This window comes from Pogonomyrmex barbatus, unplaced genomic scaffold, assembly GCF_055798465.1.
Source record: "Pogonomyrmex barbatus isolate J1 unplaced genomic scaffold, ASM5579846v1 scaffold14, whole genome shotgun sequence".
In the NCBI taxonomy this organism is placed as follows: Eukaryota; Metazoa; Arthropoda; class Insecta; order Hymenoptera; family Formicidae; genus Pogonomyrmex; species Pogonomyrmex barbatus.
This window is the reverse complement of record NW_028297110.1, coordinates 344,319-368,073: the sequence shown is the minus strand read 5'-3', so window position 1 is coordinate 368,073 and position 23,755 is coordinate 344,319. Positions and strand designations below refer to the sequence as shown.

Sequence of the window (23,755 nt, the reverse complement as noted above, 5' to 3'; positions counted from 1 at the left end):
CAGATTTTTTTTTTTTTAATAGACAATTGGCGCGCTGTATTCTTGAAACCTGTCGTGCAGGTTTGGAACAAATACAGCTCGTTATTCTTCCCTTTTTTCTTTTTTATTTAAAAATATGACACGCGACTCTGACATTTCTTGCTTAAAATCTGTCGCCTATAAAAAGTCAGTCTCATCGTCTATAAGGTCGCGATAGTGTCTTAATCTCTCTACACATCTTATATTATACACCACTGGCGGCGAGGATAATGGGTGGTGATCAATTGTTTAAAATCGAGATTCACCGACGCTAAGTTTCCTATGATAATCAACAGATCTTAAGTACACGCGACATAAAAAATTTTGATATCGACTCTCTACGGGAGCGTATCTTTCGCGTATATATAAAAAATATTAATAGAAATTATATTAATTAATAGAAACTTGAGATATTTGCTTAACGATCAATTAACAAAAGCTAAATATATAGTTGCTAGTATAGTATTTATTCCAAGTAGTTTACGGCTTTACATAAATATTTTTTTTATGTATTAAGATATTTTTCTCACTCACACTCTCTTTCTCTCTTTCTTCAGCAACACATTTACGAATCTCGTAAAACGCCACCGAAGCGTCAGATGAAATTAAATACACCGTGCGATGTGTGCCGAAAGTGTCAGCAGGACTGTGGAAGAATACGCGATCTCGTCCTAATACTGCTCTCAAATATTAAAATAAATTACATTCACCCTGTTCTTCCGCGCGGCACGTGCTTAAAATTCTCTTAATCTAAATTAACTAATTAACGGCACACATTCGGATCGCGTATTCTCGGCCTCGTGACGAACTAGAACGATTTGGAATTCGATCATAGATCGTAACTGTAAATATGTCTTTTCGGAAGATCCAATACCTATATGTAAGCGACTATTAATAGAAAATAAATCTAAAAATAAAAAAAAAAAACATCTTTTAATCATGGAATAAGAATGAAACTTTAAAAATAAATGTTATACATTTTTTATGTCATTTAATGTACTAAATATCATTATTATTAAAATAATATTTTTATATCTTAATTTTGATGCGTGTATATCTTCTTTAACATGACAAACTTTTATATACGGAGTGTCCCAAAACTAACGGTAAATATTTTAATGATAGATACCTTGTAAGATTTTAAGACAAAAATTCTACGGCATTTTAAAATCTTACAATGTATCTATCGTTAAATTATTTATCAGTTTTGAGACACCCTGTGTATAAAATTGAATATATATGATTCGTTCGCAGGTATTGGATTTTCTACGAAAGAATCTTTTATCACGACAAGCGTCCTATCTGATAAAAGAAAAAAAAAAAAAAAAAGAAAAAAAAGAAAGAAAAAAAAAATATATTTCACAAATGTACAAATTTTCGTTACAGGATATCATTGATATCCAACGTCGCATCGAATAGGATACGTCTTTAAATGTCTCCTATGCAAGACTTTCCTCCCCCCAAATTCAACCTATAATAAAACTCTATCTTACGATTAAATGTTCCGTAAAGTTTCAAGAATTAGAATAGATTCATTAAAAAAAGAAAATTTATAACACATAGAATTCTTATCTTTTTTTTTTCTTTTGCACAATGCGGCCCCTGTGATGTGACTTGGGGAAATTATTGTTAAACTTTATATCGTATTGCATAATAATATAAGCCGAACACCGACGAATTGGAACGAATGTTTGAGCGATCGTGAAGCTAGAGCAACAAATAATTTAATAAACTAGGATATTACAAAAACTGATCGAGTTTTATATTCTAAATTAAAATTGATTGATTCCTACTGGTGCTTATCGCATTTCATTCAATTTTATTTGTGAACAATGTCAATATGTGTAATTCGCAATAAATATACACTATATTATAAATACAAACGTGTAGTTATAAAAATAAAGCTATAATTGTTTTTATTGTTAGACAACAAGATATAAATTTATCTTACGAGCTTCATGATCGCACAAGGTAGAAAACAATTGGAATAAAATCGGGCAGATAATCGAAATTGAATAGCAATATTCGCAACGTATGCAATGGATAAAATGAATAGAAGAATGCACAGCATTTCAAGTCTAATGAAGTTTTAACTATTCAGTTTAGCTATCGCAAGATGATATATGAAGAAGCAGCTCGATCGTAATATCAATATCAATAAAATTGTTATTAATGATAAAATATGCTCATTCTCCAGCATAATCCTTAAAATAGCAAACAGCGTTCTCCGCTGTAACATGCATCAACAAATGATAAAATAGTCTTTTAAATGTAAGTCTAACACTTGTCATTTTTTTTCAATGTTAATAAAACTCTCATTGACACTGACATTGGATCTTGAGCCATCTTCTCGTGCGTGCCTGTAAATAGCAATCCGGTTTAACTAATCTAGCCCGATTTTATTCGATCTACCTCCAGCTCTCGGCTATGCTATGAGCTCTCGGCTATGCTAATTCCGCGAGTTTTATTTTAAACAAATCTCGAGAAACAGGCCAATGACCAAAGTCGTAGCGGATGTAACCTTCAGCCAATGACCAAAGTCGTAGCGGATGTAATCATGTCGCCGTCGCCGTCGCCGTCGCCGTCGCCGTCGCCGTCGTCGTTATCGTCATTGTCATTGTCGTCGTCGTCGTCGTCGTTATGTCGCGATGGTCACCAAAAGTGTGACTGCACGTATCCGCCGCCACCGCTGCCGCCGCCCCCCATGCCGATCGGATTGAAGCGATGCGGGTGTATCTTCTCCATCCGCATGGCACCCGGACCGCCGCCGCCACCGCCGCTCCCGCCTAGGAAGCCGCCACTGTGAGGCCCGCCACCCCGCGGTCCGAAACCACCCGCTCGGCCCAACATCCCCGGACCACTGCCGATGCCCATCCCCATCCCAGGCGGGCCCCCAACACCCCTGGCCCGTCCGCTGCCGCCTCCACCAACCCCGAGTCCGCTCGTCCCTGGAAAATTGAGGATACCTGAGATGAAAGCGAGCGGTTAAGCCATTTCCAGAAAGCGTGTCTCGGTATCAACGCTCCTCCCTCACTCCTTTTTTTTACGCAATTCCTCATTTTAAATAAAATATAGGTTTGTTTTATTTTAAAAATTCTTTCCAGATCAGATCATTAATTCTTAAATCAGCTGAAAAACTTAAATTTAATTTTTTAATGTCACTGTTTAATCTCTTTATATATAATTTCACCATCTTTGGATAAAATAAATTTATTAGGTTATATCATCTAAAATATCTTTAAATTTTCGATAGTGCATTCGTGGATGTGCAAGATTTGAAGTAAATGTAAATTTTTTTTTTCTATATATATCTTTTCTCGATATTATTTCTGACAACTGGTACATTTCTTCTTCGAGATGTGTGTTCATTTATATTTTTATTTTTGATTTTTAATTTTTTGGGAAATGTTAGACGAAGGAGGAGCGTATTTTGGAGAAAGAGGGTCGCACGAATGACTTAGACTTGGTATACATTTCTAGTGTTTTAATCAAATTTAATGAACGACCGCGGCGAGGAAACTCGCGGTTGCAGCAACGAGAATAGGAAAGATATAAGATATCAATTAGAAGATCTCCGGAGGATCATGAACGATGCGTTTCATTTTCTTTTTCCTATTTTTGAAATATCAATCCTCCAGAGTGTACTTTTTGTCCTGATGATTTTCTTTTTCGCGAAGAAAAATTCGTCGTACTTGCAACTCGTCCGATTGTCAAGAGAGTATAAAAAATTCCGCCGAGATCGGGGAAAGGCGAAAAAAGACATTTTTGCGAGGCGCGCTTGCACAATCTGATTTTCAATTTACTTAATTTTAATTAGCGTAATCCCCGCGGGAAACGAATTTGTACAAAAATATCACAGAGGGCCATTATTTCTGTCTGTCTGTGTGTGTGTGTGTGTGTGTGTGTGTGTGTGTGTGTGTGTGTGTGTTCGCGTGTATGATATAATTTATTTTTCTCTTTCGCAAAATTGGATTCGTTGAGTGTCTGCAGCGTGCTTAAATTCGATTTAACATCGCGCGAGGATTCCATCAATTATACATCATCAGCACAAAAAGCGGCGATCGATAATTACAATAATTCACATTTAATGCTCAATACGTTTAAATACAAATACAGATTCGTACAACGAGATACGAACAATGATCTGTAACTGTAACTATATCCGTAACTGAGAATGCCTGTTTTGTATGTTTCTAGTGTTTAAAACGCATCGTCGGTCTTTAAGTATTTATGTATTTGTAGCTATCATAGTTTTGCGTGGTTCTATCTATTATGTATGTGTGTTTAATTTAATCGCTGTGTGTACGTGTGTCGCATTGTTGTAAACATTGATGTTATTTATTGATGTTAACGAGACATTTTATATTCGTCTAACGACGATAACTCTCGCTTATTCAGAGATTTGCGTAGACTATACATGTACTTTTATGCCACAACGAACAAGAGAAAAATATGATGAATATATCATCGAGAATGTCGCGGGTGTTCTTAAACGAGGCCGAAGAAGCCGAATTTCTCCTCTCTAAAATTTTAGAGTGTTCACAATCTGTCACATTTTTCTTTGGCTAAAAGTAATTTGCATTTAAGAAATGATCAATTAGAAACTAATGATGGATGTTATTCGATATTAAACAATTAAAGTTTATAATAAAATTGTTCATGTGTACACAAAATTATACATTTACATTATAATTTAATGTTTAATGATAAAATGTTTAAGACTTTTGAAGAATTTTAAATATAGTAATATAGTAAATTGTCGAAATATTTAATATTAAAAATTAAAAAGTTTACAGATTGTTAGAATCTATGAGAAAATTCCTAACGAATTTGTTACCTTTTAGATAAATACGACAATTTTGTAAACACTCTGCATATTGCGTTCACTAACTTAGCTATAATCACCGTGCATCGACTAAGATAAAACGCTACGAAGAAGCTTCAATGTATTAATTCGTTGTTAGTTTTTCAATATAATCATATCAGCATTATACATGGTTGATACATCGAAATTAACGTATATATATTGATTGAAATTAATTTATATATACTAAAAATCAAATTGAAAGAGAGGAAGAGAAGCTTCGCTAATGCTCCGCTTGTTTCGTCGGTATATTTTTTTTGCAATTCTCGTTAGTATTTTCTTATCCTTATCACAGCCATCGTTAGCACTACTGGACTTCGGGATTAATCATTTCGCACATTCTTCGATCCGTTAAACCTTACAATATTTACTACTTAACAGTTTAAAGTTAAATCTATTTACACTTGCATCTTTCAATTATGACGCCAAGTCGAGTTCGCATTTCGGACATTCAATTGCAAATTTATATAAACGAAAAAGAAAATAAAAATAATATACTACAATTTTACACATCACATTCACAAATTAAAGACATTTTAATAGTTGATTAATAAATTCTCACATTTGGAATTAAGTAATTATCTGAAAATATTTTGGTATTTAATTTCCATCTTTTTTAATTAAATTAACTAAATAATATCATGATAACTTTTGTTTTAGCAGAATAACACATAATTAATTTCGATGTTGATTTATCGATATAGATTATTTGCGATTAGAAAGAGGCGATAGAAGTTTCTCTCATGGCGTAAATAATATGGGAAGATGCCTTATATTATAGTTTGTCTACCTTACTAATGAACTTTTCAACGTTTAATCAATTTTCTTCTCAATCATCTAGCAGCGATTGTGCTATGCATATATATATGCATTCATTAATCAATCGATCGTCCAAAGATGTTTAAAATTTTTTTACACAAATCTTTCAGTCTTAAAAGATAAAAGATAAAATTAATGATTTGCGATTACTTAAATGTAAAGTGTTTGAATACAAGAAGAGAAAAATTGTCAACATATGTCAAGTTTCGCCAAAAGTAAAATAAATAAATTTTATAAGAGTACTAAAGAAAAAAATAAAAAAGTCACATTTTTCAAATACCTTCACCATAGTCAGTGTTATATAATAAACTATCTGCGGCGAACGCGTATTGGCGTTTAAAAATATAGTCATCGGCTCGCAGCTCCCGGACGATCGATCGGTCAGTAACCGAAGCGGGTCAAACGCCGGCGCAATCGCAATATTAAATTCCTAAAAGTTCCGACATCGTCAAGTTCCCTTATGCGAAGCAGCGCCTATAAGTATTTTACGTTGAGCAAGGTGGATCGTGTCCTCGATCGCGTTACACGATTGGAGTTCAATCCCTAACTGGTAACGTCATCAGCGACCTTCAGGTTCATACATTCTTCTATATTGACTGCCTAATTAGCATATTCCTCAGATATACCTCAATTGAGATTTGAGAAACCTTTATGTAATCTTACTAGTTTCCTCATATTTTTCTAAGAGAAAAAAAAAATGCTGCGCAATTATTATATAATTATAATGCATCATTAAATATCCGCGCCGCATCGAATACGCCAGTTAGGGATGAGAATAAATTTCCCTCTCACAAACGCAATCTATGACAAAACAGAAGAAAATGGTGTGCGATTGGACATGCACATGATTTCTTGCTCGCGTAATAAAATTGTAAATATAAAACATCGAAAATAGCAATGTAAATTGCTATAACTTTTGTTATCATCAATACCACAGTTGTAATGAGGCAGTTTTAATTACAGCTATTAAGTTAAATAGTTTAAAATGTGCAACACATGGGACATTGTAACAACGATAACACAAAGTTTCTACTTTATGTATATGTAATGATAAAAAAAATTATCGCATTCTATTTTCTTCTGTCGCACAGAAACGGCGAGGTGCGGATATATCCACATAGGATGAACGATTGTCAGAGTCAAAGGACATACATGTTACTTTTAGCTCTCAGGATCCACCTCTTTTCGGCTTTCTCGCTGCCGGGTCGATCGTTTAAAGCGTCATTCAAGATTCAAAGGGAGACGAGAGAGTCTAACAGTGAGAATCGTTAGAGTCCGCGATACGATGTAATATTCTATCCTACGATAATCGAGCAATACCTCGTCTATGTCTCAACAATGTATACCGTTAATTAGCTAATTACTGATACCGCCAAATGTATTCGGTGACGTGGCTTTTTACAACGCATCGCAGGCCGATACGATCAAACGGAAGGCCTTGTGTTCTGCCTATTGATATATCCGTTTGCATCCGACGGCTGATATATCGAAACCGATAGTACGTGCATTCCAAGTATCATAAAAGTCGATCTAGCTTTAATTTGTATCTCTTTAATGATTTCTGATTTAAAATCTTTTCGAGACATTCCTTATTTTCGTTTCTTATACGATCGAGATAATTCAATCATCTCAATTTCTAAGTTTCTGCCATTGGAGGTTATCGAGATAAAACATGTAAGAAAATTGTCTTTGGGAAAGAATAGTTTTGAAAATTTTATACAGCTATATTTCTTTTTGTAAATCTGTTTCTATATTTTTTCTACATTTAAAAATATGCATTATAAATATTTTCAGAACGCAAGATTCAATATTCTTAAATGGTATACAGCTAAATCGACTGTGATACTTGAATGTGGTACATGAATTTATTCATTTCACATTTTTCATTCGAGATTGCCACCGAGAACATAGTCGGATACATCCTCAGTTTACGGAAGCATGCGTACGTGATATCTTCTCCTGGCTACCGAGTAAATTTTAGAAAGATATCGACCTACTAGGAGAAACAATGTTTATTCATTTGATCTGCAGATTTTACTAAAGAGCGTGACGGCCATATGTAATACGTACTACAAGATTTGCCGTGCGATAAATATCATTTTTCGTATATCGAGAATTAATACTATCCATGTAACGGATAATTAAGAAGTTTGTTTTCCGATTTCATTATTCTCTAGATCGTTGAGATCAATCTCGTTAAATTGATCATTCTCATATATTACCGCATAACATCTCACGAAGAATCGTTATATCTAATCTAAAAAGATATCTCAAAAGAAACATTAAAATCTATTAAAATTACGCGTTAATTATATCGATCTTCACAGTATATGACGATTCTATTATGGTGTTTAGAATAACAAAAGATGTATAGACTTAAAAATCACAAAACAGACTTATATACACTGTAAGACTCTTAGACTTGAATAATTGCGATTATTTTATGAACGTTGAGCAAAATCATATTGCGATATTTGGTGTATGGTAACCCTCGATGGTACCAACGCTACCCGAGTTATATCTCCGAGGATTTTTACGAAATTTTATATTCAACAGAAACGCAACTTTCTTCGCAAATTTCTCGCCGAGATCATGAAAGGCCAAAATTTAATTTGAAAATTATTTTAGAAAACTTTACACGCTAGCACTTTTTTAAAACAGTATAATGTTTCGTCCATTAATATAAGGCCAATTGAATCCTTTCGAAATAATTGTTACAATTTTTTACTCCATTTCTGTCTCATAAATATCAATTCACATATCACACTTCCGTTGAAATATATCGCGGTGTTCCATGATATTTTCAACGCTAACTTAAACACTAAAATTGAGATTCAATTCGAACATTACTGTCCTGATTGTACACAAGCAAAACGCTACGTCGAATCAATGCAATTTATATATGGTTAACAAACGATTCGGCGAGCGCAATTTATACGATTAACAATCAATTTGCTATCTAAGATCTTTCGGGAACCACCGAGCACAGCAAACGTTCCTCGCATGATTACAAATCACATCGGTGGAACACATTGCGGGTATACACGGCCGTAATCCTGATTCTGCGAATTAAATTCGCGAATCTTTGTTAGATTACAACTGCAAGGACGGCCGCGTGTGCGTATATACATAACATTCGGAACGTTCAACTGCACCGGCGGCGACAACAATACGCTTCTCGCCATTTTAATACAGATAATGAGCATAACGCTGATATTTATTCCTCGTTGGGTATAGACGTTCTCCTTCACGAGTCAAGAGGCATGCATAGAAATGAAAACGTCATTGATTAGGTCTTTTACATAAGTTTCACTTTTACGCGTATCGTGTTACAACGGCTCGATAAGGACACAGCATCATGCACTTGAATTTTTTACTAAAGCATAAAATCGCAATCACAGCCAAATCGCTAGAGATAAATCACGCATATTTTTGTTCGCGAGCGAGCTTTCATATCCTCTTGATTTACGAATTAATATTTAAACGAAGAACCAATCGAAAAATTAATAAAACTTAAAACATCCATCTCTTAAGAAAGAAACATTGATTGATTCCATTTTCCTTCAAACATAATAATCAAACGTTTAATAATACATAATTTACAAATTACCTAACTCATTCTGTATTCGCTTAAAATTAAATAGGATTGGAATAGAATTACTAATGGAAGACAGAACATACACATGTTTGTGAAAACAAAATATGTATTTCGGTCGTAGAAAATTATATGTATGTATGTATGTATATGTATATGTATATGTATATGTATATATATATATATATATATATATATAGATATAACAAAATTGTGTCATACAAAAACTTAAACAACGCCTTAGTTGCGCTAAAGCACAAACAGCATCAGCCACATATGGAACATGATATTTAATATCGGCGAACGCGAAGCTATTGTGTGCTCGATATAACATTGTACATGGGCAACGATAGTACTCTTAACAACAAAGTATCAAGCGAAAAAACGAACAATAGCAGCAGAGCTAGAAAAAAATTAACAGAAGATAGCGAATCGTTAAATAATCGTTAAACTCAGCTAGATAGCATCCAAACTGAAAGTTTCTATAAACGCCATTTTCTCTCTTTTCCTTTTTTTTTCTGTGCAGCAACGGGGTGTGTCTCTCGGTGTATGAGATGTTTATATACCGCAAACGCTGCGCGTTATCACTGACTAGCCGTGTCGTGTACATGATAGTACCTCGCGTACCTCTCGTCACCAGATCACACACAAGGTTCTTCTATCACAAACACTGTTCTTGCTTGCTCAATCGCATATACAGCAAAGAATTCTTTTAAGCGGTTTTCTTCCTTCTTTTCTCTTTTTTTTTTCCATTTTCGCTCAGGGATCGCCCGAGCGAGCAAGTCTCTTCTTTTGCACGCTTCTTTCGAATCATGCGCATAATTCCGAAAAAGTAGAAATAAAAGAGGAAATGAAGATGTGTAAAGGAGTAAAGAAACGCGCGGAAAGTCGTGTCTCCAGTCGTTTGGCGCGGAGAGATCTCTCCGCGTTTTAACGTGTAATCGTATGTGTATAACGTGTCAGAAATATAAACACCCTTTCGGTTCTCTGTGTACACAAAAGGTGCTTAGTGCGTTAAGTCGTGGTGGTCTGATTTAGATGCAGCCATCTTATCTGACAAAACATTTCAACGTTAGATAAACAGCATAACAAAAGGCAAGAAAAGAAAAGAAAAAAAAAAAAGAAAAGAAAAAAAAATGAAAAGATATCTATATGTATCTATGAATAACAACCTACGCTATGGAGTCAACTGTATTCGTCTACCTATACTTATATGTGCACGCAATAAAATTAAAGATTATTATCGGAGACGGAGGAAAAAATACTAAATGTGCGATGCAAGACATTTTGAAACACGATGCGATATACGACATCGTATAACGTATATCGCGATAAGAAGCATTACGCCATATACAAATGATCTACACTAACAAATTTTAAGAAATATATATCGAGATATGACAAAAATCGAGTATACGTTCGATCAAAAGAATCGTATTCGACACATCAGGCAAACAGACTAAAACATAATGAACTTTTGATCAAACGTAATAATTGTAATAAACACCGAGTTTTAACTAATGCTCTCCTATATAACTAAGCATATTACACAATCGTAATAAAGATGCAAATCATATAAACTATTTATATATATAAATATATATTAACCATACATTTCAGTTAATATATATTCTTTAGCAATGAAATATTAAAAGCCAAAAATGCAAGCTCCACTAAGCAGTGGTAATTTTGCTTTTTACTTATTTGAAGGAACTTTGAATTCCGACGAGAACAATGAACGCCTAAGAAATGCGCTTAATTTATCGATTACCACTGCCAAGCTATGAGATAAAGTCTATTAATGCGGCGATCTCGCAAGGTATAAAATTACTTACCGCGGCTTTGATTGTATCCAGCTTGCCAGCCCGCGTAATACGCTGCCTTTTGTTTCCCGTGTTCTTCAGCAATTTTTACGCTAAGTGGCTCTGATCCACCCTCCGGTATCGTACCATGCAATCGTGCAATAGCTTCCTGAGCTTCTTCCCTTTTATCGAATCTATGCCGAGAAAGATTAGAAAGAAGTTATTTTTTGATTTTTTTTTGTCTTTTCTAAATTTGACAAAATTAAAATGGGACGGTCAAGAAGTACTTTAGAGAGATTCTCAGCTGTTGGCATGTTTGCAACAGCTATTTCCAACAATCTATTTCCCACAATTCTGCTATCCCTAGTTTATTCATGTTTTGCAATTATCTAGGCCAGACTAAAGGGAGCGTATCAGGGAGAATTGTGCAATTGAAACCATGAGCTGTACAAAAATACTTTGGCAGGAAACTTTCGTAAAATAAATACACGCGCGCACGAATATATGCAGGACCATGATTGTGTAATGAATATAGTATGATTGCCGCGAGCAGCTGTTTTGAATTTGTTCCAATCTTCAATACCGCGTTATTTATACTCGACGAAAATGTGCAAGTGTCATAAATTGATATTTGTCAAGTCACTGAAATTATCACTCCTGTTTGTTGCATGTAAATACGATTCGCGAACGTAAATTGATCATCGATATTTGGAAGCTGAAAACATCGATATTACAATTACTAAAATTAATTATTTACTTACCTAACAAATGCTACTCCTCTCGGCAAACCGGTGAGTTTATCCCTCAAAATATTTTTCTGTACAATATTGCCATATTTACTAAAAAGTTCATCAATTTGGCTTTCCGTTATATTTCTGTAAGTAAAAATGATGCCTTTTAGTATAATATTTCATCAATATTATTGTGATTAATCTTGAAGAAAATAATCAGCAATTACCTTGGTAAATTCGTAACATAAAGATTTGTTTCTTTAATTTCTTCTCCAGAAGGCCGAGCAAACGAAACTTTTAGACGTTTATTTTGCACCTGAAGACCGTTCAATGTGCTTATCGCCGTAGCTGCGTCCTCAGCTTTAGCATAATTCACAAAACCAAAGCCGTAGCTGTAACCAGTCTAGAAAACAATATATATAAAATTAGTATTACAATATATATATATATATAAAATTAGTATTACAAGCAACTCGTACAAAATCACACATGGGAACGTGCACGAAAGTATATAGTTCACCTTGTAATCCTTCATAACTCGACAGGACTCAACCGGACCAATCGTGACAAACAAACTGTACAGTTCCTTCTCATTCATATTCTGCGGAAGATAATTGATGATCAGATTCGTTCTTGGTTCTTCATTGCCTTTGATCTGCTGTTGCTGCTGCTGCTGAAATTGGGACTGCTGTTGCTGCTGCTGCTGCTGCTGCTGCTGCTGCTGCTGCTCTCGTTGGTCAGTCATTTTGCAACACTGTTGCTGTTGTAGATCACCTCTCGACGATGACGGTGATGATACCTGATTCGATGCAACGATTTGATCGCGCTGTTGCTGGGGTGCGACCGCGTCCACCACCAGCAGTTGGTGTTGTGGTTGCTGTTGTATACTCCAACTGGTACCATCCAGCGAAACAACCATCGACGGGAGGGTCATCGGCAAATACAAAAAATATAAACAAATTCATTACTATGTCTTTCCCGTACAGCAATGCTGCCATGCTCGTAGGCCAGCCTGCGCCCTCGAATGCTCTCATTTTTCTCTCTCTCTCCCTTTCTCGCTTTCTCTCTAAGCAATCTCAAAATAAATAGAAAATAAATGTGCAATATACGTATTGATGCCAGACCTGTGTGTGAGAAACAAACAAACAAAGGCAAGTAAGGACAAAAACAGAATCAGATGGCGAGCGTAAATCAAAGAGACAAACTGGGCGAGCGCAAGTAACAAATATTGCAAAATTCTTTAAACGGGCAACAAAATTATAACGCTACGGGAGTATCGATTTCTCGAGTATCGTGTCGCGCTGTGTTGTGTCGTGTCGTGTCGGAAACTTAAGGAAATTTTGTTTTCATTATTCTCGTAATGCGATTTACGGAGCTATTTGTGTGTGCAGTATAACATTATATCGCAACAATTTTCATAGAGTCGAATTCTCAAGCGTGTCTCGTGTAGAGATCGCTCCACCGAGCACGATTACGCGGTGTCAATAGTGCATTGCGAATAATCGGCGATCGTACGACGACGCGCGATTCGAGCGATATCGAATTTCATTAAGCGGTCCCACCGGGGCGGGAATTCGTACGTCGACGAAAGACGTTGCGGATCACGCGCGCTCGTTCATTCACGCCTCGAGTCCCGCGCGAGCGAAGCGGAGAAAAGAAATTTCCGCGTATTCGTCTGTTTACCAAGCGCCGAAGCGTTTCCGATCATGACGTCGTCGTCGTTGTCGTCGTTTCAACGGCGACGACACATCGCCGTTATGACGTCCTCCTTTTGTCATCAACAAAGCGAATAGAAAGAACAATAAAAACAAAACGAGAATAGGGAAAGCAGGGAAGAAGAACAACGAAGGGCGTAGAGGGGAAGGGAGGGAGAGGAAATTTTCAAAGTTCGAGGAACGTAACCTTTTGGCCTTATTTCGAAGAGGCCCGGGAAAGAGCGCGAGCTGTCCGGCCCCGGCGGATTCGTGAATCGACCAAGCTGTCAGAGTGTGGGAGGAAAAGAGAGAGATAGGTAGAGAAAGGGGAAGGGAGTGGAAAGAGCGAGAGAGAAAGATGTATGCACATAGGACGGAGGACGAAGGTGGGAGAAGGAAGCGAGAGAGTGCGCGGGATAGAGGACGGATAGAGAACGACAAAGAGGGAAAGATGGCTTGTCTCTGTGTACGTGTGTACGTGTTGATATGCGTATGTGAATTGTGTATGTACACTTATGTGTGTCGTATATGTGTATACGTACCCGAGTAATCACGGAACGGAGTAAAATCGACGAGTAACGCGAGCGTACGAACAACCACCGCCGTTGCCGTGGGGACGTACTCGTTCGCTCGCTCTCCTTTTCTCTCTCTCTCTCTCTCTCTCCCCCTCTCTTTCGCGTAGCGTCACGCGCCGCTAATGCGAACCGACGACGGGCAATTATGTAAGCACGCGTACCGTCAGCATCGCGTCCGTCGCGCTACTAGCCGTACATCACAGCCCGGCGTCAACGACGTAATCCGCCGCAAACGCGCTCGCTGCGCTGCGCTGCGCTCCGCCGGACTCCAGCGGCGCTCGGGAACTCGGCCGTTCTCGGCGAAACGCGCGACTTCCTTCGGCAGAGAGGAAGAAAGAACGAAAGAGAAAGATAGAGAGAGAGAGAGAGAGAGAGGGAGAAAGATGGGAAAAGGAGGAGAGTGCAGCGCGCGCGCGGGAGCGGCAGCGAAGGATTGGAAGATGCAGCAGCAGCACACAACCGACACACCGCACGCGAGCGCACTGACTGAGCCCCAGCCCTGACCTGTCTCGCGCGCGACACCCTCTCGCGGCACGCCGCCCCACTACCCGAGTATGCCGTTGCTGCGCCGCGTGACGATACGCGGTGTGCGCGACGCGGCATAGCGCGGGTCCCGCCTAAATAGCGAATTCGGTCACTCGCACTACTCCTGCACTATTCCCGCACTGCGTGCACCCCGATGCGGTCCACTGGATTGGTTCATGCCAGGTTATTTAGAAACGTAACATAAGCATCTTGATCGATAAAATGCCCGATATGCACACTGATATCGTCATATTTTTAGCGGAATTGCACGCCGAGCATTTCTATCAGTTCGAGTACTTCACTTTGTCATATTTATTAATTCAAGTTGGAAAATTTTTCAGCAAAATCAAGGCCAAATTATTGCCATCGTTATCTTTTTCTTTTTTTACATTTGGACAAAAATCTTTTCACACAATTTTCGCTTTTCTAACTTTATGCGATATGAAATTTAATGGAAAAACGATAACTTTTTTGCCTAATACCTTTACTTGTTTTGCAAATGGCTGCGCTAATTTTCAGAGTGTACCAATCGAAAACTAGCGCAGCCATTTGCAAAAAATATGCCGTTTATGTGATCTTGAATTCGAGCAAGTTCCTCCATTGTCAAAGGATTTTTTCCTGATTTCTCTTCAAATATCGTTCGAAAGGTTCGAAATATACGTAATGCGATAAGCGAAAACGAGACATTGAGAAAAGAGCGAGCGATCGATTAAGTCACGTAAGAAATATTGATTATAACTTTGGACTTCAGTGACAGACTTGTCTTTATCTACTAGGCTGTACGATAATATGTCTCTCTGATTTCAGATTATTTCTTCATTTCTGCATGCATTTAACATAGAAGATATTTACATCTTCGGATTTCTCGACTGAAATTTTTTGACGACTCATGCGAAATTATCTTTAGAAGATAAAAAGTGAAACAATTTTCCTCTAGAGGGAAATAATCGCCGGGCTATACAATGCATTTCAGTCTGCGTGATACATCTCGATGAAGGAGTATTATCGGACGTATCTCGGCGGCGTCAAGGATTCTGGCGCGTTTCCCCCGTTTTTCCGGATCGTGTGCCAATTTATTACTACATTCCGGACAATTTTGCAAAATTAGATCGACCTTAAAACACTCACGTCAATTCAGGAGCGGATCGTTGTGTTTTACGACGACGCCACGCGCATTAGTGTGAGCTCGGCAAAAAATATGGAGCGCCTTTTTTCTTCTTTTCTTTTTTTTTTCTCTCTCCGAGAGTCGCGAGACACGCGACGTCGCGATGCTTTTCGCGTTACTATCGCACGTGTCCGTGCAAGTTCTCGGGCAAGGATCGATCGGGGCCAATATGAAAGGAAGGTGAAGCACGGAAATATATCGATGGGAAGTCGACGTGGGTCGTGATAAAACGCTAATCGCTCGCACGTGACCCTCACGGAGCGTTTCATAAATCCGCGCCAAGAATACTCTGTCGTCTGTACGTCTTTGTCACAAAGAGAAATATAGACGGTTGTCGCAGAAATAAGCGCGTCACTTCGCTGAGAAACGCACGATATCGTCACGATCTACGTGCGATGATTTTCGCAAGGTGGGTTGGCAAACTTTCGGCTTTTAACAAAAAGGTTTAATTAAACGTAGAAGGTAGGACAGTCGCATTTTTTAAAAAGACGTTCAGGCTAGATCGCAGCTCGATAATTATCTTTAGCATAATATCGGAGAGAGCAGAACTTGGCGTGATTGGCTTTTTTTTAAATATTTATTGTCAATCGAAGACTACATTTTATATAATTCGCTCTTATTTTATCTCGTTTCCAGTTATTACCGAGTTATTCGCCTCTCCGTTATTAAACCTTACGCTAATAGTCGATAGAAAAAGTCCGAGGTCGTCGAACTTTCTCCGTTTACAGAAAGAAGAGTGCCTACCGATGTCGTACCTCAAAGCGGCCTCCCAGGAGGGGACGGCGTACATCGCAGATTCGTTCGTCGTCCTCCGACTAATTCTCGGTGACGAGAAGGACGCGGAGGATATCACGATTTTCTTTTTGTCACGAATGGATCACAAAACGAAGAGTCGCCGTTTTACGTACGCGATAGTCTTCTCTTGCCCGCCTAACGTATTTTGTTTCACGCCGCAAGGTCGTTTTACACGTCCGCATTTTAATGATTGGCTCTGCTGTCTCGTGCATACATACGTTCAGATAGAAAATTTTTGTTTTCATATTTTAACATTTTCCCATACACACACGCGCGCGCGCGCGCACACACACACACACACACACACACACACACACAACGTTGGACTGTCAGGCGGAACTTTGAACAATGTGTGTACGAATATCTAATCTAAACACGCACACGGCTTGAACGTGCGTAACTTTACGCGTTCCTGACGTGAGCTTTTCTCATATCGAATTACTTTCGTAGAAAGGATCCGATTACAACATCTTACGCTTATTGCGCGTTCGCCTTTACGACGGTTCGAGCGGCACAGTGTCATCTGGCAAAATACCGCGTAATCGGAAAATGTAAATGACTAGCGCGAGAGTGTCACGTCATAATAAGATCTTGCGCTTCGTCGACGAAACTGACCGCGGAAGGAAATTGAATTCTAATCTCGCATCCACATTTTAAGCCTCGAGCTTCAAAGCCTGAATTTCCGACTCCGGGATAACGCTGTGTATGCAATCATCACGCGCGGGATAAATAAAACCCGGAAACTGAACAAGCATTTAGCGTTTAGCAGTAATCGCCGGGTATGAGTTGGACCAAAATAAACAATAAGGATCTCACTCTATCTAACGTAACGGTCGGTAAAACGCCGTTCGTTAGACACGCACGGGAAATTTTTTTGCAGATGAAAACTCGATCCTTGTAACGATTGTTATTCGCAAACCTCACGTTCGACATGCAATTTATATAATTTGATTAAAAATAGATATGTAAATCACATCTGCGGCAAAAAATGATAGCAAATCGATATCTCTGTGCTGCGATTACGCGATGAAAGGAACTCGTAATTTTTCGTAAAATTACAACACGTTCGTAATTACTTATTAAAACTGATATTCCATGAAGAATTCAAAGATAAATCATCAATGATGTTAAACGATTTCTAGTGTTCACAGTTTCATTCATTGCAGTTTGGAATTTTGCAAAAAGATTGGAGCAGCTTACAACCGTCTAATGTCCATTTCTGTGTAGAATTTAATCTCAGTTTAATATTTACTCTTTATCATTTTCAAATTCTTTGAATTAAAAGAGATTAGAAGTAAAAAATGTCTACATACAATAATTCGTACAGCACATTTTATCCAAAGATCTTGAAACATCCTTAGAACATCCACTTATCTGTAGGACATTTTTTAAATGTATTTAGAACATCTCTTGGAAGTGTAGTACGCTGTATGGGAAAAATATAATTACATATTTATATATACATATTCTACATATAATTATAGATGGAAAATTTTTTCCCAGGAAGTTAAACTGAGATTGAATTTACATTGATAGAAATGGACGAATTAATTTCGTCAAACGTCACGTCGATAGATCAAGTGTGGAGAGCGAAAGGAGAGGGGTCTGAAGGGAGAGAAGAAGGATGGGAATTTCGCGGGTAGACTTACCGTCCTTGGAAATTCACGTGCTGCTCCGCGCTCCGATTCCGGGCGCATTTATGCGTCTCGGTCCGTTGCGGTGCATAATATCGACTGCCTTGCACTTGGCGCAACGAGGGCGATCTCGGTTGGTTTCACGATGTCGCTTCTCAACCGCCACTGCGGCGCATTCCACGCTCGGATGGGATACGTGCGCGACACACACCACACACACACACACACACACACATACACACAGCGTATGCAACGCGGGAATGCGCGCGAGCGCGAGCGATCGTTGGCGCGATATGTAGGATGGCTCGGGAGTCGGCGTCAAGTTTTTCGGTTGATCGTGAAGATCGGCCGGAATTACCGTAAACGTCGATACGTCCCGGAGAGCTCGGTTAGAACAACCGTAACCTAAAAAAAGAAAAAAATCAAGTCACGACTAGAGACGCGAAGCTGCGGCGGATCGATTATCGTTAATTAGGTTATCATTCACGAACTCGCAAAACACTCGCGAATTCAACGGAAGTAACAGCAAAGAAATGATGAATTTCGATACGGGCAGATACGTGTACCTCCGTCCCTCTTCGCGGTCGGAGAAGACGAAACGCACCGCGCGATAATCAGATAAGGCGCGGCAAACAATCGAGTTGTTCGCGCTGCGAACTACACACTGCAAGCGGCCGCCATGATGTCGCGAAGGTTAGAACGGTTCAAAGACGTATTTCTAAAGGGTTCCGAGCTTTTGGTTCAATTAAAATACATACCACGTGTTTTTGTAAAAATTGTTATTACGTGCCAATAAATATAAATTAGAATTAGATATGTAGTAGCTTGAAAGCAGGGCTATATCGAGGCCGGTATCGGAGCTGCTTTATCTTCATCATTAGAGCGATTCTCGAGAATCACTTTCGGTATTAGAATATATGTGTCGTGTGTGTGTGTGTGTATATATATATAAATACACACATTATACACACACATTATACACACACATATACACACACACATACATCGATATATATGTATATCAAATAAAATGCAACCAAGAATATTTCACGACAATCCTGTTGGGAAGAGCAGAGACAAAATATAATCTAGCCAAAATTTAACATTAATCAAAGAAACGTGCATTTGTTTATCTCATGCAGAGGGATCATCTCTATCCATCCCCAAATGAGTAATCACAATTCAACACGATTGCGTTAATATTCTTAGTTAATAATGTAACAAATTTAATACATTTTTTAATATCATAAAAATTTGCCCAAGAAATTACTTCTTGCGTTTCGCACGTATAAAGGCAAAAAATCTTCAAGTCGCGTCAATACATATTTTTAATCATTTGCGCGAACAGATTCAAGATTTTTGTCATATGAATTTCCAGCGTTTCGATGTGCGATTAAATACAAGCATTGGCCCTGCCATATGTCATGTATATTATTGCGCAAATCTAGGCATATATGTATATATAAATACGTGTAAAAAAGTAGAAAGTGTTTGCGATATACGCACGCGAAGAAAGCGATATGGAATGATAAATATCAATAAGGTACGCTAGTATTGTACCTTTACATATACTACTTGTTAAAAAAGACATTGTTGATTCGATGACAGACTTGCGTTGCTCGTGGTGAGTCCCTTGCGATTAAACGTAAATAAATTATATTTAATATAAATGTTGTTGCACACAAGGCACGCAAACCTGATTGCTTCGAAGTAAATAGAGATCGATTGCAGTAATTTGGAGGACAAGGAGGCTATTCCTCTTATCTCAGCATGGAGAATCCTTTCACTTTTGTGAAACGAAATGGTCTGCAGTAACGCATGTTGCATTCTGGTGATGAAGCACGTACTGGTGTACTAATTTCATTCTCCTTGTTCCAGGCGTGTCTTGGCGATTCGATACCAAAAGGGCTGTAGAGTTTGGTTGGCGTTCGACCTAAAAGCTGCCGGGAACGAGTCTGAGGTGTCTGCATGTTGGATGGAGATTGCTGTTCCTCCAGTCGCTGGCGTCTTCGTGTGGAACTCTTAAATTTCTATAAACAGGAAAGAATTTTTTTATATCTAAATTTCACCTATTTGACTTGTTTCATTATTCTTAATTCATATACAAAATTATTTTATTATAACATTAAACTTATATATTTCAGATATTTGTAATGAAACAGTAAAAAATTTTCAACAGATAAGATCTATTCTTTTTATCAATTAACAACAAAGTTACACTAAATGATAAGAGAATATATCAGAGTTATATTAAGACAATATCATCACACTTCTATTTGCACACAAGTTAAACATTTTTTTAATTACATAATTAAAATTTTCCAGTTCTATTGGAATCAGGATTTTTTGTAATTTAAATAAAATTAATTCTGATTAAATATTTATTCATCTTACCTGGGATATCGTGCCAAAAGTGATGCGCACTGAGGATATCGTTCTGGACAGCTTCTCGGCACCGTTTCGTAGCGCTCGTCTCGAGTCTGCGGACACATTGCCCAGGCTAATGTTGTTCCAGGCCCGTTCAGTTGATTCCTTTGCCTTTGATGTTTTCTCCTTCGCATTATCGCCGCTGGTCGATCCACGGTCCTTTTCGAATCGATCCTGTAAACGCTGGCGAAGATTCCGCGTTCTTCGTACTATCTCCGGCGAGTTTCGTGAATTCACCACTTCCCGGTGAAATGTAAACGACACACTACGCGAGTCCGGCCGCATCCTTGTGAATCCTGTTGTTTTAATCCTTTCGTTAAAATCCTGGACTACAGACGATTCAGACTCAGAAACCGATGACTCGGACGACGAAACGTGATTACGACCGTTGGTAACCGTTTCTGAGTGATTTTTTTAACCATCTGACATATCCGAGGATAACGGCTAGAAAGGAAACTCCCATAACATTTTTATGGGGTCCCGCGCAATCATCGTTGTGTACAGCTGTCTGATTGGTGGATTCGGCGTGCAACTGCGATTCAAAAATTTCAAAGAGACATTTACATTGCCTAAAATTTTAAAAATTTGTCAAGAATTTCAAAAACTTCGAGCATTTCTAAAAATTTAAGTTTTAGGAGTTTTAAATACAGAGATTTAAAAATTGACAAAATATTAAGATGTAATTATTAGGAATAAGATAAAACAAATCGTAACATTCAACAGTTCTATTTCAAAAATCAAAATTTTATATATATTTATTAACATTACTATTACCATAATATTCTAATAGAGATTGCAATATACAATATATTATAATAAATGGAAATAAATTTTTATCAATACCAATAATATTATGTAAATATTAAATTATTGCCGATTTATATTTATATCCTTTTTTTTAAAGAAATATTTTTAAACACGCGTGTGTCTGAATTAATTCTGAAGTAAGATCTCACTTGCCATAGATAAAGTATAATTTTACATTTATTACGTTTGTGTAATTATCTTGATTTACAACTGCGGTTAATAATAAATTATAAAATTAATTCTACATTACAAACTAACCATTCAAATTGTGGCAGCACGCAATTTCCGTAGAATAGTCGGTCTGTAATGATACTTGGGCAGTGCCTCTAGTTGTTTTCTTACTTCGTGCATTCGTGGCGTACCACGTGACACGCTGTCACGGTCGGCCTTAGCGGGGGAGGGCGGCGGCGTTGCCGTCAGTCAGCCGTGGCTCGCGGCCCGTACCGGCAACGTTGCTCGTTACGGCCACCCGTCGTTGTCGCGGCGCAGTGTTCGACACTCGTGCGGCTAAACACACCCAATGTTTGTGTTTTCATATTTCTCGTGATAACGAAAATCGTTGTGGTCGCCGTCACGCGAGTTGAGTGTAACGTGCACGCGACACCGGACGCGTCGCTCTGGTATGTAGCTATCGCCGCCGGTCCACGTCGTCGGCGTCGCATCGTCCGGTCCTCGAGATGTGGACAACCACGAAAACCACCAAGTACGGCGTCGGTGAGTTATTTTATCGATATACAAGACGCAAGGCTCGCCCTATCTTCTCCCATCCCCGCTCACTTTGGCTCGCTCCGGTTTGGCTCGCTCCGAAGCTGTCAAATTCGCGGCGCGGCGTGGCGCGGCCCGGTCTGGCTCGGTCCGGGATTTACCGCGGATTTACGACTGTCGCGTGACAGCTCGCGCGCGATCTCGCATCGACGATTTCGCATCCGCGAGCAATTTCGCTCGCGGCCGATCGCTGCGACGGACGGTATTCAGGGTGAGGATCCTCTCACTCGCCGGCAGCGGCGACGAGCGTACGTACGTGCGTGCGTCTGCATGTACGTACGTATGTGTTGCGTGCGCCTCGTCACGCTGCGCGCGTGTGGGTACCCTGCGTGTGCTCCATTCATGCATTGATCGTGCGCGCGAGTAGTAAGGTCCGCGCTTGATAAGCCGGGTCGGTCCTGGATTTCGCGGCCCTCTACGCTCCTTCAACAACATCTTCCCTCGCGCTCCAGCATCTTTACTCGAATGTTACGAATGTCGGAGCGTGAAACTCGAAGTGGTAGAATTTTAACAATTCAAGAAAGAATAAGATATGGCTTGGGAATGAATGAATGAATGAATGAATGAGAATCTTTTATCATTTATGTTTGCTTGATTGTTGATTGCGCGATCGATTTTACTATTGTATTATATTGTATTAGAAATTGAAGTAGTATCTATATTATTTCTATGAATTTCCTACATACTAGAGATACGGAGAAATGTTTTGAATCGTTGCAATTATCATGTTTTGTTGAGTAAAGATAAAGAACAGACGATGTAAGAAAAAGAATTTCACAGAAACATGAAACTTATTTTCAATATCCGGCCATTTAAAACTGTACAGGAAAAATTGCACATTCCTTGTAATTACTAACTTTTTTAACGACTAGAAAAATCTAATGAAAAGTTTAATTAATATTGTCAATTAAAATGCAACAGCTTATAATCAGAGTTTTATGCAATTCATATATTTTAACAAGCAAGCGGTTTAACAAACAGCAGTTTTACAAAGTTGAAGAATATGTATAGAAAAACCGTTCTTGATAGAAGAAAGAAAATAAAATCATTATCATTTTTAAAAAATTAAGAATGCAAAACGCTTTTAAAAGATTATGCAACAAAGAAGCAAATTTTTATCATTGGAATGTCCAAGCAACGACGGTTAAGCGACCGTGTTAAGTGGCCGTGTCTGCTCGAGGATCTCTGACGTGGCGAAAAGTGCGCGAAGACGAAGACTTCAACGAGACTTGAACTTCGCAATCGGAATCAATTTACGGTGCGGCGCCGTTTATTTGGCATTTTTTTCGTATTCAATTAGCGCTCGCGTTAATCTCTGACGCTTAATTTAAGGTCGTTAGCGTCGTCTCGATCTTTTTTTTAAACGGTGCAAGCGTCTCTAATCCGATAAATAGCGTCTTTAGCAGCTCTAATCCGATAAATAAGGATCCGAAGAGACGGATTATCGGTTCCTTGATTTTCCTTCTTTTAATCTCACTGGCGTTTCTCAAACGAAGCCGTTTATCTGGAGATAAATATTTATGAATATTTATTAGATGA

The 23,755-nt window shown here is 38.4% G+C and overlaps 3 protein-coding genes across 9 annotated transcripts in view; 1 reads left to right on the top strand and 2 right to left on the bottom strand.

The window, feature by feature from the left end:
• Positions 1-464: 464 nt before the first annotated feature.
• On the bottom strand, positions 465-18,926 carry LOC105424803 (sex-lethal homolog). 6 transcript variants are annotated; one of them, XM_089072998.1, is made up of 7 exons: positions 18,784-18,926; positions 18,233-18,622; positions 12,350-12,953; positions 12,057-12,232; positions 11,860-11,973; positions 11,132-11,292; positions 465-2,966 (listed from the first exon to the last, which is right to left on the bottom strand). In XM_089072998.1, exons 3-7 carry the CDS (start codon positions 12,761-12,763, stop codon positions 2,671-2,673), a joined length of 1,161 nt encoding a protein of 386 aa, XP_088929124.1. In that variant the 5' UTR covers positions 12,764-12,953; positions 18,233-18,622; positions 18,784-18,926; the 3' UTR covers positions 465-2,670. The 6 variants fall into 6 exon arrangements, with proteins under 6 accessions (XP_088929124.1, XP_088929125.1, XP_088929128.1 ...); XM_089072999.1 differs by having other exon boundaries at positions 18,709-18,902; XM_089073002.1 differs by having other exon boundaries at positions 12,350-12,722; positions 18,233-18,901.
• Positions 18,927-18,979: 53 nt separating this feature from the next.
• LOC105424799 (uncharacterized) lies at positions 18,980-21,125 on the bottom strand. The gene is made up of 2 exons (XM_011635231.3): positions 20,612-21,125; positions 18,980-20,247 (listed from the first exon to the last, which is right to left on the bottom strand). Exons 1-2 carry the CDS (start codon positions 20,927-20,929, stop codon positions 19,978-19,980), a joined length of 588 nt encoding a protein of 195 aa, XP_011633533.2. The 5' UTR covers positions 20,930-21,125; the 3' UTR covers positions 18,980-19,977.
• A 507-nt stretch (positions 21,126-21,632) lies between these two features.
• Positions 21,633-23,755, top strand: part of spg (dedicator of cytokinesis spg) — a 47,437-nt gene continuing 45,314 nt past the window's right edge. For both annotated transcript variants that reach the window (XM_011635230.3, XM_011635229.3), the window contains exon 1: positions 21,633-22,165. In XM_011635230.3, the coding sequence (XP_011633532.2) occupies positions 22,129-22,165 (37 nt within the window). In that variant the 5' untranslated portion in view covers positions 21,633-22,128. The remainder of the gene's footprint in view (positions 22,166-23,755) is intronic.

What these genes read in the sequence shown, in the direction of transcription:
- LOC105424799 (XM_011635231.3), bottom strand. Translation starts at nt 20,929, where the DNA reads ATGCGGCCGGACTCGCGTAGTGTGTCGTTTACATTTCACCGGGAAGTG. An exon ending in CTTTTGGCACGATATCCCAG is followed by an intron (nt 20,248 to 20,611) that starts GTAAGATGAATA and finishes TCCTGTTTATAG; the next exon opens with AAATTTAAGAGTTCCACACG.
- LOC105424803 (XM_089072998.1), bottom strand. Translation starts at nt 12,763, where the DNA reads ATGACCCTCCCGTCGATGGTTGTTTCGCTGGATGGTACCAGTTGGAGT. An exon ending in AGAGGAGTAGCATTTGTTAG is followed by an intron (nt 11,293 to 11,859) that starts GTAAGTAAATAA and finishes TTCTCGGCATAG; the next exon opens with ATTCGATAAAAGGGAAGAAG. An exon ending in TGGATACAATCAAAGCCGCG is followed by an intron (nt 2,967 to 11,131) that starts GTAAGTAATTTT and finishes TCAATTTTCCAG; the next exon opens with GGACGAGCGGACTCGGGGTT.